This window comes from Cavia porcellus, unplaced genomic scaffold, assembly GCF_034190915.1.
Source record: "Cavia porcellus strain 051 isolate PalLab524CR breed Dunkin Hartley unplaced genomic scaffold, mCavPor4.1 scaffold_9, whole genome shotgun sequence".
Lineage (NCBI taxonomy): Eukaryota > Metazoa > Chordata > Mammalia > Rodentia > Caviidae > Cavia > Cavia porcellus.
In genome coordinates this window covers 28,164,112-28,177,407 of record NW_026947492.1, presented here as the reverse complement: position 1 = coordinate 28,177,407, position 13,296 = coordinate 28,164,112, and the positions used below count along the sequence as shown (strand labels likewise).

Below are 13,296 nucleotides of genomic sequence, written 5' to 3'. Positions count from 1 at the left end.
CTATAAAGCAATAAACTGCAAGGGGAGGCCTTAGGGTCATAAGATCAGTTTGTCACCATAAAAGGCAATTAGCTTTAGTTTACAGGTAATTAGAGGGTGGGATTACAAGAAACATGGAAGCAGGGAGGAGGATTATATGGAGTCATAAAGGCAAATTAAGTAACAAGTACAGCATATTTGGTATTTTATGCTTTCAACACCCAGATCTCTGGCCATCCTTGTCTGCTCTCTCTGGCAGGTGTCCACTTCTGAGGGCTCCTGACCCTGCCCCTGATCAACCACCCCTTGTCAGACTTCCTGGCCAGGATTCTCCAAACCTGCTTCCGCAATGGGTGGGTTGTGAGTGCTGGTAAGACCTGCTAGCCAGCCTTTGGCTTCTCTGTTCTCTGCACGCCTGGCCGGCCGCCCATACCTATTCTTTTTTCCCCTTTGCTGCTGCTGCTCCGTGGCCGCCTCTCTCCTGAACTTACCACCACTCAGGTAACGAGGAGCTGTGGGCACAGCCAGCCTTGGAGATGCCAAAAAGACGAGACATCCTTGCGATCGTCCTCATCGTGCTGCCCTGGACACTGCTCATCACGGTGTGGCACCAGACCACCCTCGCACCCCTGCTGACCGTCCACAAGGGTGAGCCCGCTCTGCTGCAGCAGAGCTTCCCCTCTCCACAGACAGGGGCAGCCAGGAGAACCCTAGAGATCATCTGAGTCATCTTACCCTTCTGGAGTCTCACACCACTCTGGGAATCTGGCAAAAACTCCACACACAGTTTTAAAGATACACCTTGGATTTGTTTTAATTTAGCATAACACAGAGACTGCTGCCTTCAAAGAATTTCTTATTCTCAGTTCCCAAAGAGAGGGAGCACGCTCCACAGAATCACGGGGGTGGGAAGTACTGGGGCAGGCCGGGGGAGACCTGGAGTGGGAGTGGGCCGAGTCTTTATTGTGGCTTCTGCAGGAAGGAAAAAGGCCAAGCAAGCAGTGAGGGGGACTCAGAAGTGGATCATTTGAATCCTTTCCATGGGTTCTCAGATGCGAGGTGGTTTCTAATTATCTGATGTTTGGCCATGGGGTGATTCAGGGCAGGGAAAGATTAGCTTGTGTTTGAGTTTGCTAAGGTGGTGGTTTGGGGTAAGGGTTCTGGGTTGCTTCATTTGCACATGAAAGGTGTGTTCAGGCAATTGTCTACTATCACTAGAAAGTAGTGCCCCTGGAAGGTGCAGACTCAGGTGTGCAAGGCCCTGAGAAGTCATGGCATCAATTATAGAAAAATTTTAGAAAACAAGATCCACGCGCATACATGCACAGCTTTCCATCAGGTCTCACCATGTGCAAGAAGCAGACCACTTAGCCCCAGATGCTAGGTAAGAAGAGCATCTGTGGCCCTTACCAGATATGTTTTTCTTGTTCTGTGTTTTCATCCCACTGGGGACAGACCCAAGGGCCTCCAGCATCCTAAGCAAGCACTGTACCACTGAGTTCACTCACAACTGTGCTGTAAGGTCTGTTTTGTAGTCCTTGAAGAGTGAACCCGGGCCCTTCACATTGAGCTTTATTCCTAGCCTTTTACTTCTTGAGAGACGCTCTCACTACCCCTCCCGGAGTCTCGATGGTGTTTTAAACCTTTTAAGGAAAGTGTTATGTTGCCCCATTTCCTGCTTAGGAGATTCTAATCTGTCAAGAGTCCTACCAGGCAGCACTGGGACTGAGCCGCCTGTCCTGGTCCAGCGTCTTGAGGCTGCCTTTTTCTCTTGCACCCGAGCTCCCTGTATTCCAACATCTGCGCACCCCACATCTGGCTGCTCTCACTCCTCAGCCTTTATTCTCATGCTTTTGGGGCATAAGCACTTTTAAGAAAGCACAATTCTCCCTTTTACAATGTTCATTATCCTTTTCTTCTGTTCATTTTTCTTTTAATGAGGTGCTGGAAATGGAATCCAGGGCCTCACATGTGCTAGGCAAGAGCTGTATCAGAGCTTCACTCTCAGTACAAATGCATCCTCATTTTATGTAGGAGCATGAAAAACAAGAAGGCCCAAACCCATCCCAGCAACAGAGAGGGTAGCTCTGGAGTCAGTCCTGTCACCAAGTAATACAGAGGCAGACACAGTTCAGTATCCGGTCCTGCAAAGCCTCCTGCAGTCCCTGAAGTTTTCTTGAGAAAGACCAAGCTCAGGATTGCTGCAGCCCCCATGCCCATGCTGGCACTTTGGGCCTCTCCACCTGATGGTATTCTCTGTTTCTGACACCAGCACTTCTCATTGGTGCCTGTCAGTTTAGAATCATGATTATCCTGAAAATATCAAGAGGACTTAAGCTGCTATATATAAAACAACATAATATCATTGTCTGTTGATAGAGCTCAGGTTGGAGGTACTGACTGTTTCACTAAGCACTGGTGCCATTCCCCCCGGGTAGTGACTTGGCCCTCAGTCTCCCCGGGGCAAGCCAAGATGGACTGATGGAGTGGATCCTGCAGTTCAGTGAAGGGACAGTCACAAGTAGGCCTTCATGACTCAAAGTTGCAGAAATCCTGAGGCCATGGGAAGGGTGAGTCCCAGCACAGGAGCCTTTCCTGACATAGGCCCTTACCTGCTGGTGTGACCTTGACAGCAGAATGTGGGCAGAGTGTGAATCGTTCCAGACCTCAGTTTCCTTTTTTGACTGCAGAATAAATGAAACCTTATATCCTGGTCAGAATCTTGGACATGCATCCCACCTTGTCCTTTCCAGTTTGACCCAGAATTCCTCCAGAAAGCCATCTTTGGTGAGCTGCATCTGTGCTGCTCTCCTCCCTGTACCTTCCCCTCCCCAAGCATCCTATCCACAGCCTGGGGACTGGTTCCCAGCTGCTAAGCACTAGGAGCAGCCCGTTTTCAGGACTTGACCATATCAGACTCCATACAAGCACCCTACACACCCTGCACACTGCCAGGAAGAGTGGTGGGCTGGAGTGTGCAACAGAAATGCCAAAGCCAGCATCCTCTTATGTGACCGTGCTCTTTCCCCCCCTCACTGTAGTCACATGGAGCCAGGAGGAAGTAGGGCAGCAAGCGTCCTACACAAGAGGAAATGATCCTAACTGTGCCTGGCAGTGCTCTGAGCCCAGAATGGGTATTGACTCATTAATCCACAGATTAACTCAATAAAGCAGATGCTATTAATATCTCCTGAAATCAAGGCACCAGAAGCTAAGTGACTTGCTCAAGAGCACATAGGCTTCCAGGAGAAGCGCAGAGTCTGAGCCTGGGCATCCAGGCTGTGAGGTCCATCCTCTGCCCCCTACCTCCCTGCTGCAATGGCATGTCATGGGCAGCAAGGGCCACAACATCTGTGCAGGGGCCCTTCAAACACAAGGACACAGCCTGAAACCAGAATGCCAGTGGCCTTTGCAGCTCCTCGTAACATGCCTGCTGCATCCCCTGAGGAAAATGTCTAGGATGTAAGGAAAACCTTGGTTGTTAGAGCTACCCCCAGCAGAGCAGGTTACCTCAGAAAGCACAGCGCTCCACACTTGAGTGTGTGGCCAGGGGCCAGGTTCAGAAACTGCCGGTGTCCCTTGTGGCATCCTTGGAGTGGAGACAGAACACACTACCTGGATGCTTGGACAGTGGGACAGTCAGGGTCCCAAGGGCTGAACCAGAGTGATCAGAAAGTGCAAATTAAGACACCAACACCAGGCAAAAAGAAGGTCTCCACTGTGTCCTCTTGTGGATTCCAAAATGGAAGAATGTTTAAAATTGGGAATAACATTCAGGATGCAAAACCCGCCTGAAAGCTATGGGCAAAGCCAGCAGAATCAAAATGCTGCATTAAACATTAAGTTCTGTGCTAAGATTCAAAGTGTCAATTACATAAGGCCAGGAGGGTGAAGTCCCACCTGACAAGGTTTGTGAAAAATCTGGGGCAGCTCCCCTCAGGTTCCTTGGGGGCCACTGCATGCTGTAGCCACTCTGCTCTGGTCTTGTGATCCCTGCTGAGCATGGCAGTGCCACCGTGCTATATGACTAGCTCCACTGATGCGGCAGCATTAGGGACGCCAGGGTCAGGGCACTTTGTCGTAAAATAAGCCAGCACACTCAAAAGACAAGGTGTAAGCCTGGAGCATGGCCAGCTGCCCTGGAACAGCAGCAGGGCTGTCAAGTGTGAGGAGGAGAAAGATGTTAATCCTGTCATTCTGGGAGTCATTAGGAAGAAAATCCCCTGAGCACCCAGAGATGGATTTGAGCGTTAGTCCTCCCATGTCCAGCAGAAGAGGCCGGGCTCTGACTCCTGCCCTGGGACAGAGGACAGGGCTGCCTTGACAGGGTGCTACCCTGCATTCTGGATCCAGGGCGGGAGTCAGCCCAGGGCCCCCTTACCCACACTACCTGTCTCCAACTCCACAGATGAGGCCAGTGACCCCAGGCGAGAGGCGGCGGTGGGCACAGACCCCAGGGAGTACTGCATGTCGGACCGCGACATCGTGGAGGTGGTACGCACAGAATACGTGTACACGCGGCCCCCGCCTTGGTCTGACACACTGCCAACCATCCACGTGGTGACGCCCACCTACAGCCGGCCAGTGCAGAAAGCCGAGCTCACGCGCATGGCCAACACGCTGCTGCACGTGCCCAACCTGCACTGGCTGGTGGTGGAGGACGCACCGCGCCGCACGCCGCTGACTGCACGCCTGCTGCGCGACACGGGACTCAACTACACGCACCTGCACGTGGAGACGCCCCGCAACTATAAGCTGCGGGGCGACGCCCGCGATCCGCGCATCCCGCGGGGCACCATGCAGCGCAACCTAGCGCTGCGCTGGCTGCGGGAGACCTTCCCACGGAACTCAACGCAACCCGGCGTGGTGTACTTCGCAGACGACGACAACACCTACAGCCTGGAGCTCTTCGAGGAGGTGCGTGCCTGAGGGCCGGACGGCGGGCTCCCGGGAGGGGCAGGAGATGGGACGGGGTCCCTAGGATGGCAGAGAACCCAGGAGAGAGATGCAAAGTCTGCCTGCGGCCGCGCCACCTCCCCAACCAAAGGAAGGACAGTGGACCACCGCGTCCCTCAACCGCAGTCTTGGCCGTTTTGGGGGGGGGGGCATTCAGAGTGGCGACCAGAATCCGCCCCTGCTCCCTGGGACTGGAGGAGGGAGCGGAGACATTTCGTTTTGGGCGGTACTGGGAAGTGCGCCAGGAGGAGAGGGGCAGCCAGGGCGCACGGGTAGCCTCAGGGAGAGGCCATGGGAATCGCCTTCCTGCCAGTAGCAAATCAGCTGTCCTGACTCTGCCTCCTCCTATGTAGATGCGCAGCACCAGGAGGGTGTCCGTGTGGCCTGTCGCTTTTGTTGGTGGCCTTCGGTACGAGGCCCCGCGGGTCAATGGGGCAGGGAAGGTGGTTGGCTGGAAGACAGTGTTCGACCCACATCGACCATTTGCAATCGACATGGCTGGATTTGCGGTCAACCTGCGGCTCATCCTGCAGCGAAGCCAGGCCTACTTCAAGCTGCGCGGCGTGAAGGGCGGCTACCAGGAGAGCAGCCTGCTTCGAGAACTGGTCACCCTCAATGACCTGGAGCCCAAGGCAGCCAACTGCACCAAGGTAGGACCCCTTGCTGAGCCTGCAGTTGCAAGACTGGTGTCCCGGAGCCCACCTGGACCCTCTCCATAGATAGAAGGAAACAGAGCCTTCCTGAAACCCTTACCAAAAGGCCCTCTTCCTCTGTCGCCTGTGAGGTGGCCACACGGACACCAGGCAGGGAATTGGGAGGGCTGGCTTTTGGGGGGGCATGGCCAAGGATTCCTGACCCTCATCAGAACAGTGGTGTTCCACAACCTTGCTGTTGAGTACACGCACACACAACCCATGCACATATACTACCATGACAGGTACACACATGCACACATGCATATACGTGCATCACACGTGCACACATATGTACACACACTTGGGAAATCTTGGGACTTGGACTATAGTCAATAGTTCTAGATTTCTCCTTTGCAATGGATATTCTGGATGTATCATGTATACAAATGGCAAGAATGTGGGGCCAGGTAGAAATAAAAAATAATTGAGAAATCTATGAGATCAGAGCAGGAGGTGGAGCAGGAGAAATACTGAGGTCGTGGGAGAGAGCAGGGAGGTGCTGGCTGAGGGCTGGAACCTGCCCCACTTTGATTCCTTTTCTGGACATAGATCCTGGTCTGGCACACCCGCACAGAGAAGCCAGTGCTGGTGAACGAGGGGAAGAAGGGCTTCACTGACCCCTCGGTGGAGATCTGAGCCTCGGGATGCAGGTAGGAGGTCAGGAAGTTAGGCCAGGTAAGGAGCCGAGCCATGCAGCACTGGGGCTTCTCATTTGTGCATGTGTGTGTGTTTACATGTGTGTGAGAATGTTACCAGGGATTGAACCCAGAGCCTTCCCACTGAGCTGTATCCCTAGTCCTTTATTTTCTTGAGACGGGGTCTCCCTACATCACTGTGTTGCCCAGCTTGGCTCCTCGAACCTTTGATCCTCTTGCCTCAGTCTCCCTCCTCTTGGTCTTTGTGGGAAGACAGAGCTAAGTGTAAGCAAGAGAGAAAGAGATGTGGCTGAAGACCTCTCCCTGCCCAGCCACCTGACAGGTGGAAGGTGCTAGATCTCACCCACAGGGCTGGGTCCTGCCACCAGATGCTGGGGATGGTGTCAGTGACCTCACTTTTTTGTGTCCTGGCCCATGGCAAGGGGCTGCTGCTCAGACATGCTTAGCAGTTCTGTCCTGAGGTTTCCTCTTCCCTCCGGATTCTCCTTTTGTCACATGCCTGTTCCCACCAGTGACCCTGAGGATCCCAGCAGGCAGTGGCTCATGCATCCAGACCTGTTGCCTTTCTCCATCTGACCCAATTTACTCTTGTGCCACAGTTTCTTCATCTCTGCCAGAGACCCTGAAAACCATATGGGGCCCTGCAGGTCCTGTTTGAGTTTTGCTGTGTTTGTCTGATTGTTCAGCTCTCTCTGTTGAGGTAGCCACAGGGTGTGCCCAAAGCTCAGAGGTAAAGAAGCAGCTTCAGGGCAGTGAAATAACCCCCCAGTGCTATGCACTGGCCTGAGTGGTGCTGGGTGAACAGCCAGGCCCCGGCTTCCTGAGGGCTTCTCCATGTCCTCCCCTGGCCTGGGAAAGCACATCCCACTCACTGCTGTCTCATCCAGGTTGCACATGCAAAGGCCCAGGCTCAGTTAGTGGTGGGCAGACATCTGTCCCTGTGCCCCAGGACACCTGCAGCCTCCCTGCCCAGAGACTGGAAGGTTTACTCTGCCTGTTTTCTCCTCTGAACCGAAGTCATCTTGGCCAGTGCCACTTAGGATGATCAGTGTAGACCCTTGTTCCCAGCCCCCTACCCTCACCCAATCATTGGAGCCTTCTCCTCACCTGCCCCAGAAAAGACCAGTACCGAAGAGTGTTTGGGCTTTGTGGACTCCAGGGGCCACATCCAGGACTGTAGACTGAGGGGCTGGCCGTGCCCTCTCTGACCCTACCCAGGCTGAATCTCTGGTTTCTCCTCTGCCCCACAGGAGCCTCCTCCTCCTTCAGACCCTATTCTCAGCCTCCATCCTCCTCCCAAGGCTGCTGGACCTCCATGGCAGACTCGAAGAAGCACCATCACCTCCTTGTTATTCTGGGGGCCTCTCAGACAGCCCAGCTTGATGCCAGGACAAAAGACAGAGAATTTAAGCACAGAAACCCCAGACCTGTTTTCTCCATCCAACACGACCCAGGACCTGAGAGACAGAGGGCTGGGATGCAGCTGCCAGCAGCACTGGCACCCAGCACACTCTCATTAAGCTCCCTGCCCTGACAGGGCCTGGGCAGCCGGTGGGGCTAGGAGGGAGGTGAGGAGACCTGTGGTCCAGCAGACACAGCCCGCACCAGCTCCCGGCTTCGGCGTGACCACACAGGCTGACCAGCCAGGGGGTACCGAAGACTGGAAAGCAGCCCCAGGCATCACATACAACCCACACTGTCCCTGGCACCTCCTCTTCCTGAGCCCTGCTCACAAAGCAGACATACCTCTGGCTCTCCTCCGGTTCATGTTTACAGAGCATCAGGCGGCCCTTGATCCCATTGGCACCCAGCCCTGCATGGCAGGGGGGCCCTGGGCCTGCTGGAAGTCCCCCATACCTCAAGCTGTGACGGGAGTGGAGCCCATTCCTCTGGCCCACTTCCCTCAAGCCTTCTCCTTCAGCATTGGCAAGGAGGTGGCCCAGAGCCAGCACAGGTCACCGCCTGACCTGTACCCAGACCCACAGGACCCCACTGTCCACACACTGCCTCCCACAACCCTGGACTGAGAGGCTGCTTGCCTGGCCGGGATCCAGAAGGGAAGAGGTCCACTTCCTGGAGCTTTGATACCCTCAGATATCAGGGCTGGAATGAGCAGTTGTGGGAAGACAAAAGATCCTCCGGCTGCAGAGCAGAGGAAGGTGAGGCAGCCCCAGGTCCCCCCTGCCCAGCCCTGGTGTGTGTGCAGGTGGGGAATGGCAGAGGGATTTAGGGCAAGGAAACAGATTACTGCTGAACAGACAGGAGACCTGAGTGCACACTGCTTTAGAAATCATTCTATGTTTTAAAAGTAAGAAAGAAAATCTCACTTCTCCCTAAGTTGGGAGCACGCAGAGCCAGCCCTCCTCATACCCAGCTGCCCCCGCCGCCCCAGAGAGACAGTGTACAGTGAGCTGCTGCCCTCCACCGCGGTGCTGCTCAGGACCCAGCCTGAGGCCCAGCAGGCCCTGGTGTGAGCTTAGCGCATGCTCCTGCAAGTTGGAAGCACAATTTTTCTCCCACGTGGAGGAAAAGGAAAGAGAACAGAAGAGGTATTTGTTTTTTTAACGGCTAACAGCCCCTACTCCATTAAAACTCACAGGACAGGTTTGCAGACCACTGAGACCCTCCAGAGTGGATGGGTGTGGGACTCAGTCCAGAGACCAAGTATGCAGAGCATAGCACTGGCTGCGTATCAGGAAGTGGACCTTTTCCACGGTGTTCACCAGACCCTCTGCTGGATCAGATCCAGAACCACCTCACAGGATGTCTTCCCAGCCTCTCCACTTGGAAATAGACCACTGGCATCAAGTGAGGGGGCAGAGGAGAGGGAGGTGGGGCACACCCACCGGTGAGCAAATTTACATCTCAACACTCTGCGCCTCACTCGTGGAAACGGGCCCTGGACACGAAGGTCAGATGGCCTGGTCTGAGGCCATCTTCTCAGCCAAAACCCAGGGCTCATTTTCAGGAAGTTGACAATGAACAAAATGAGGAAAAAAAGTTCTTTTGGCAGATGCTAGTCGGGTTGTTTTTTTCTTAATCCCCTCTCTTAGCTGCATGTATATTTATTTATAATTATAACCCTGGTGGGGTGCAGCCTTCTCTCTGTCGGGAATGAGTTTGTTATAGATCACAACTGGTTCTGTTCTCCAACCCAGGCTACTCCATGCCCCGCACCGGTGAGCCCACCCTGGGCAGCGAGGCCAGGTCAGTGCAGCCAGGGCAGAAGCTGGGGAGCGGAGAGCCCAGGCAGCTGCACCATCTGCTCCATTTTCATTTAACTGTAATTTGTTTTCAAAATTAAAAGTCAGATACAGTTTTTAACAGTCCTCATCCTCAACCCTTTCACTATCACTGACTGACACAGGCACATGACAAGCACTGAGCAGCATCCTGCTATGACAAGGGGGGGCCCTAAAAGCCAGTGCACAGTGGTGGGAAAAACAAAGGACTCAGTCCACAAAGGAACAGTGTTTCACACATGATCTGCTGCAAGGAGTGGCCCTGAGTGGTGGTGGACAGCAGCAGTGGTGAGAGGCCGTGGCTCTCTGTGGAAGGGTCGGGAAGGTCTCCCCGAAACAGTAACTTTGAGCAGAGCAGCAGCATCCTGAAGCGCAGCTCTGAAGGTCACAGCACCCAAGGACAGAGCTCTCGGCAGGCTGTGGGGTGCCGAGCATGGTCAGGGCTCAGCCCAAAGGCTCGTGTTGCCGCCACCAACAAGCATGGGAAGAGGGTCAAGGTGCAGGGCAGGTAGGGTGGGCGCTGTGGTGCCAGGGTGAAGCTTTTGGTTTCTACCCTGGGTGAAACAAGGCATTGCAGAGTTCAGTATAGGGGACCAGCATGATGCAACTGGCCTAGATACATGTGGAGAAGCCAAGGCAAGCAGGAAGGCGGTTCCTGTAGTAGCCCAGATAGAGACCATGGAGGGCCTTCTGAGGGCAAAAGCTGCAAGACAGAAGTGGCTGAATTCCAGGTCTTTAAGACCAGGAGGACCTGCTGAGGGACTAGAATGATACACAGAGCTAAAAACAAGTTGTGGGAACCCAGAAGAGAGCTGCTATTGCTTGATGTGGAAGGGAGTGCAGGAGGGGAGGCATGGGAAGATCAGGACTCTGTCTGATGCTTGCCAGACGTGGAGAAGATGCTGAGGGGACAGCTGCCTGTACCCTGGAGTGAGTACAGGGAAGGAAGGATGTTGGAAGGGACTGGTGTCGAGGCTGTTTACAAAGCCACACGTCTCACAGGTACCGCATGCATTGTGGACAGAGGACAGGAGCCCAGTGTTAAGTTCTAGTTCCCTATCACATTTTCCAGCAGAATTGAGCTTTGCAGAAACCCTGCTCCTGTGTGCTGTATAGTAAGTGACACTGCGACACTGTTCCCTGGCTCAGGTCACGCCTGAGTCACCCTGGGCTCACTTGCATCTTAGCTCAATGCCCTCCACTCCAGGGAGCTCAGAGCTGGTGAGTTTGGACAAAATTAGGAACTGTCTTTCTCTGCAGGCCCTGTCTTTCTCCACTTTAATAAGTTTCTTTTCTCTATACTGGGTGGTCACTTGGGTGCCCCATGAACTGCTGCACACCAGATTACCCCTACTGTGGACTCTGGGTTCAGGATTCCTGCTCTCCCAACACCATGCAGGAGCTGTGCTTAGAAAGTGTGTGCTCTCTGCCTTTGACTGTTACTGAAGATAATTAATTTTAGGCATTACACGCCAGATGTGCCTGGTGAAGAAAACACCACTGCCCACCCCCACACCTAACTGGGCATCCTTGCCTGTTTGGTGCATTTTCATGCCTGTCCATCAGCATGAGAATGGTTTGTATTTGGCCCCTCCTGTTCAGTGATCCTTCCAACCCAGTAACACCACAAGGAGAACCACCGTCCAGAAGGTACTAAGAAGCCATGGGTGTGGACAGGCACCAGCTGGGCATGGTCAGCATCTACGTCTTCAAGCACCAGCAGTGGAATGTGTACCTGACCCTGCCTGCCTTCTCCACCAGCAGAGTAGCACAGACAAGGCAGGACACTAGTCAAGAGGATTGGATTCATCTCCATCACTTTATTGTAAACCAGGACAGTGAACCTGAGACAAACCACTGGACTTGACCTGAGAGAGAGAGCCTCCAATCTGGACGTGGAGACAGACAGCTGCACAGAAAGGCTACCCTTTCTCCTGCTGCCTAGTTATAAAGGACAGCAGATGCACCAGGCTAAGGATAGTACCTAGGCTAGACCTGTGCACCTTGTGGCTACCTGGACATTCTCTGGGGGCCATCTGCCCAATGCCTCTTAGCTGGACCTCTACCTTTCCCACTCTGGACGTTGGCTATGGGGTGGCTTTCTATTAGGGTACATATTTCTCTTCAAAGATACCTCTCATTGAGTATGACTGGAAAGGTTTTCTAATTTAGGAGAGTGCGTGTCTGCTTCTGTTTCTCCTAAGCTTAATTTGTCATCCTATCAGATGCAGAGACTGTAGGAATGAAAAACAGCATCGCTTCTCCAGTGGAGGCTGCTCAGGGAGAGTGCAGAAGAAAAACAGAGTCAACTCAGATGACACCCCCTCCCCTGTCCTCTGCAGACGATGCCCCCACAGCTTCAGGACGCAGAAGGGCTGTGCAGATTCAGCCACACCCCTGGACATTTGGAAGCACACCATGTCCTGCAGACTAAAGAGCAGAGCTTTGGTTCCAGAGTGGGGGTGACATCCCAGCTTCAGCACCTTGTCTAGGGGCCCAGAACTCACCACTGGCATCTAACTAAACATTCCCAGCTCTGAGAGACTTCCCTGAGGCCTCTCCCATGAGGAGGGGACAACGCACCAGCCACTAAGCCAGGCTGAGGAGCCACCTGGGGCAAGAGGTCCCTGTGCCATTCCACCATGCTCTTCAGGGTCCCCAGGAGTAGGGTTTCAGACCAAGGGCAGACTGCAGCCCTCGGTTCCCTGAGGTTGCTTCTTAAGGAGACTCCAGTAGGGAGGTGGAGGCAGCGAGCCCGGGCAGGAAGCGCAGGGCTGCTGCTCAGTGTAGGTACTGGTTCCTCCCCAGGTTGGGGGTGTCGGTGGACTGCACCATAGGACCTGCCATGGTTTCCTCAAAAACAATGACCTGTGGGGGAGAGAGGGGTGTTCTGGAGCATCTGCCCCTCTCCGGTCCTGACTGAAGGCTCCCAGGGAAGCATTTCTTTCCCAGAAGGAGAGGGGTGGAAAGAGATTCGCATAGGAAAGGAGAGGAGGCCTGAAGTGCTCCCACCTGGTTGGCTCCTGAGTTCAGCCAGGCCCCTGGGAGGTAAAGAGTCTCCTGGGGTCCGATGTTCCAGTATCGTCCAAGATTGTGGCCATTGACGAACACAACTCCCTTCTCCCAGCCCTTCAAACAGAGTAGTGAGTGTAAGTCTACTGCAAAGGCCAGGAAGGTAGCATCGCAGTGAAAGGCAAGGCAACACCACCTGTGTCCTTCACTCAGCTTTGGAGATCACAAAGGTGGAAGGTGGCATGTTCTGGCCCCACGCTATAGCTCTAAGCACCACCATCCCCCCCTCCCCCCGCCCCCATGCTGGCTGCCAGAGGAACTGAGCCTCAAGCAGCTCCACCAGGTGCTTCTGCTTTGAGACCCTGTTCCCACTCTACCTCTAGAGGGCCCCAAGGCACTTTCAGATGGGTGCCCCGGCACCACAGAGGCTCCCAGCCAGGCCAAGCACAAGGGCTACAGCTCAGAGCCCACAGAGGCACAGGACGCAGGGCAGGGAAAGGGGCCCACGAACCTCCAGCTTCAGAAACGTGTCAGAAGGGGAAGGGAGAATGGACAGGACACCCAAGAAAAAAGCAGGGAGTGCAGGTGCTTCAGGGACAGGGCTCCATTTGTCAGCACTGAACCTAAGGACAGAACATGGAGGAAAGAGTTGGGGGCACTTCCTTGCCCTGGCTGCAGACACTATTTCCCTTCTGAGACCTCACATACCTACCTCCTGCCCCTTAACCAGGCCACAGGAGTAGCAGCCATGTGGCA

At 54.2% G+C, this 13,296-nt stretch overlaps 2 protein-coding genes across 12 annotated transcripts in view; one reads left to right on the top strand and one right to left on the bottom strand.

The window, feature by feature from the left end:
• The window catches only part of B3gat1 (beta-1,3-glucuronyltransferase 1), a 34,575-nt gene extending 24,960 nt beyond the window's left edge, over window positions 1-9,615 (top strand). For 2 of the 6 annotated variants that reach the window (XM_063256127.1, XM_063256126.1), the window contains exons 2-7: window positions 239-349; window positions 481-627; window positions 4,388-4,896; window positions 5,289-5,585; window positions 6,180-6,280; window positions 7,537-9,615. In XM_063256127.1, the coding sequence (XP_063112197.1) occupies window positions 516-627; window positions 4,388-4,896; window positions 5,289-5,585; window positions 6,180-6,266 (1,005 nt within the window). In that variant the 5' untranslated portion in view covers window positions 239-349; window positions 481-515 and the 3' untranslated portion in view covers window positions 6,267-6,280; window positions 7,537-9,615. Of the gene's footprint in view, window positions 1-238; window positions 350-480; window positions 628-4,387; window positions 4,897-5,288; window positions 5,586-6,179; window positions 6,306-7,536 lie in introns of all 6 variants that reach the window. The other 4 variants (XM_005004895.4, XM_003472554.4, XM_023566156.2 and 1 more) reach the window with 3 other exon arrangements.
• LOC100733801 (beta-galactosidase-1-like protein 2) overlaps window positions 9,244-13,296 on the bottom strand; it is a 31,846-nt gene continuing 27,793 nt past the window's right edge. For 5 of the 6 annotated variants that reach the window (XM_063256120.1, XM_063256122.1, XM_063256124.1 and 2 more), the window contains 2 exons: window positions 13,052-13,163; window positions 9,244-12,657 (listed from right to left, as the gene is read on the bottom strand). In XM_063256120.1, the coding sequence (XP_063112190.1) occupies window positions 12,310-12,657; window positions 13,052-13,163 (460 nt within the window). In that variant the 3' untranslated portion in view covers window positions 9,244-12,309. The remainder of the gene's footprint in view (window positions 12,658-13,051; window positions 13,164-13,296) is intronic. The other variant, XM_063256123.1, reaches the window with a different exon arrangement.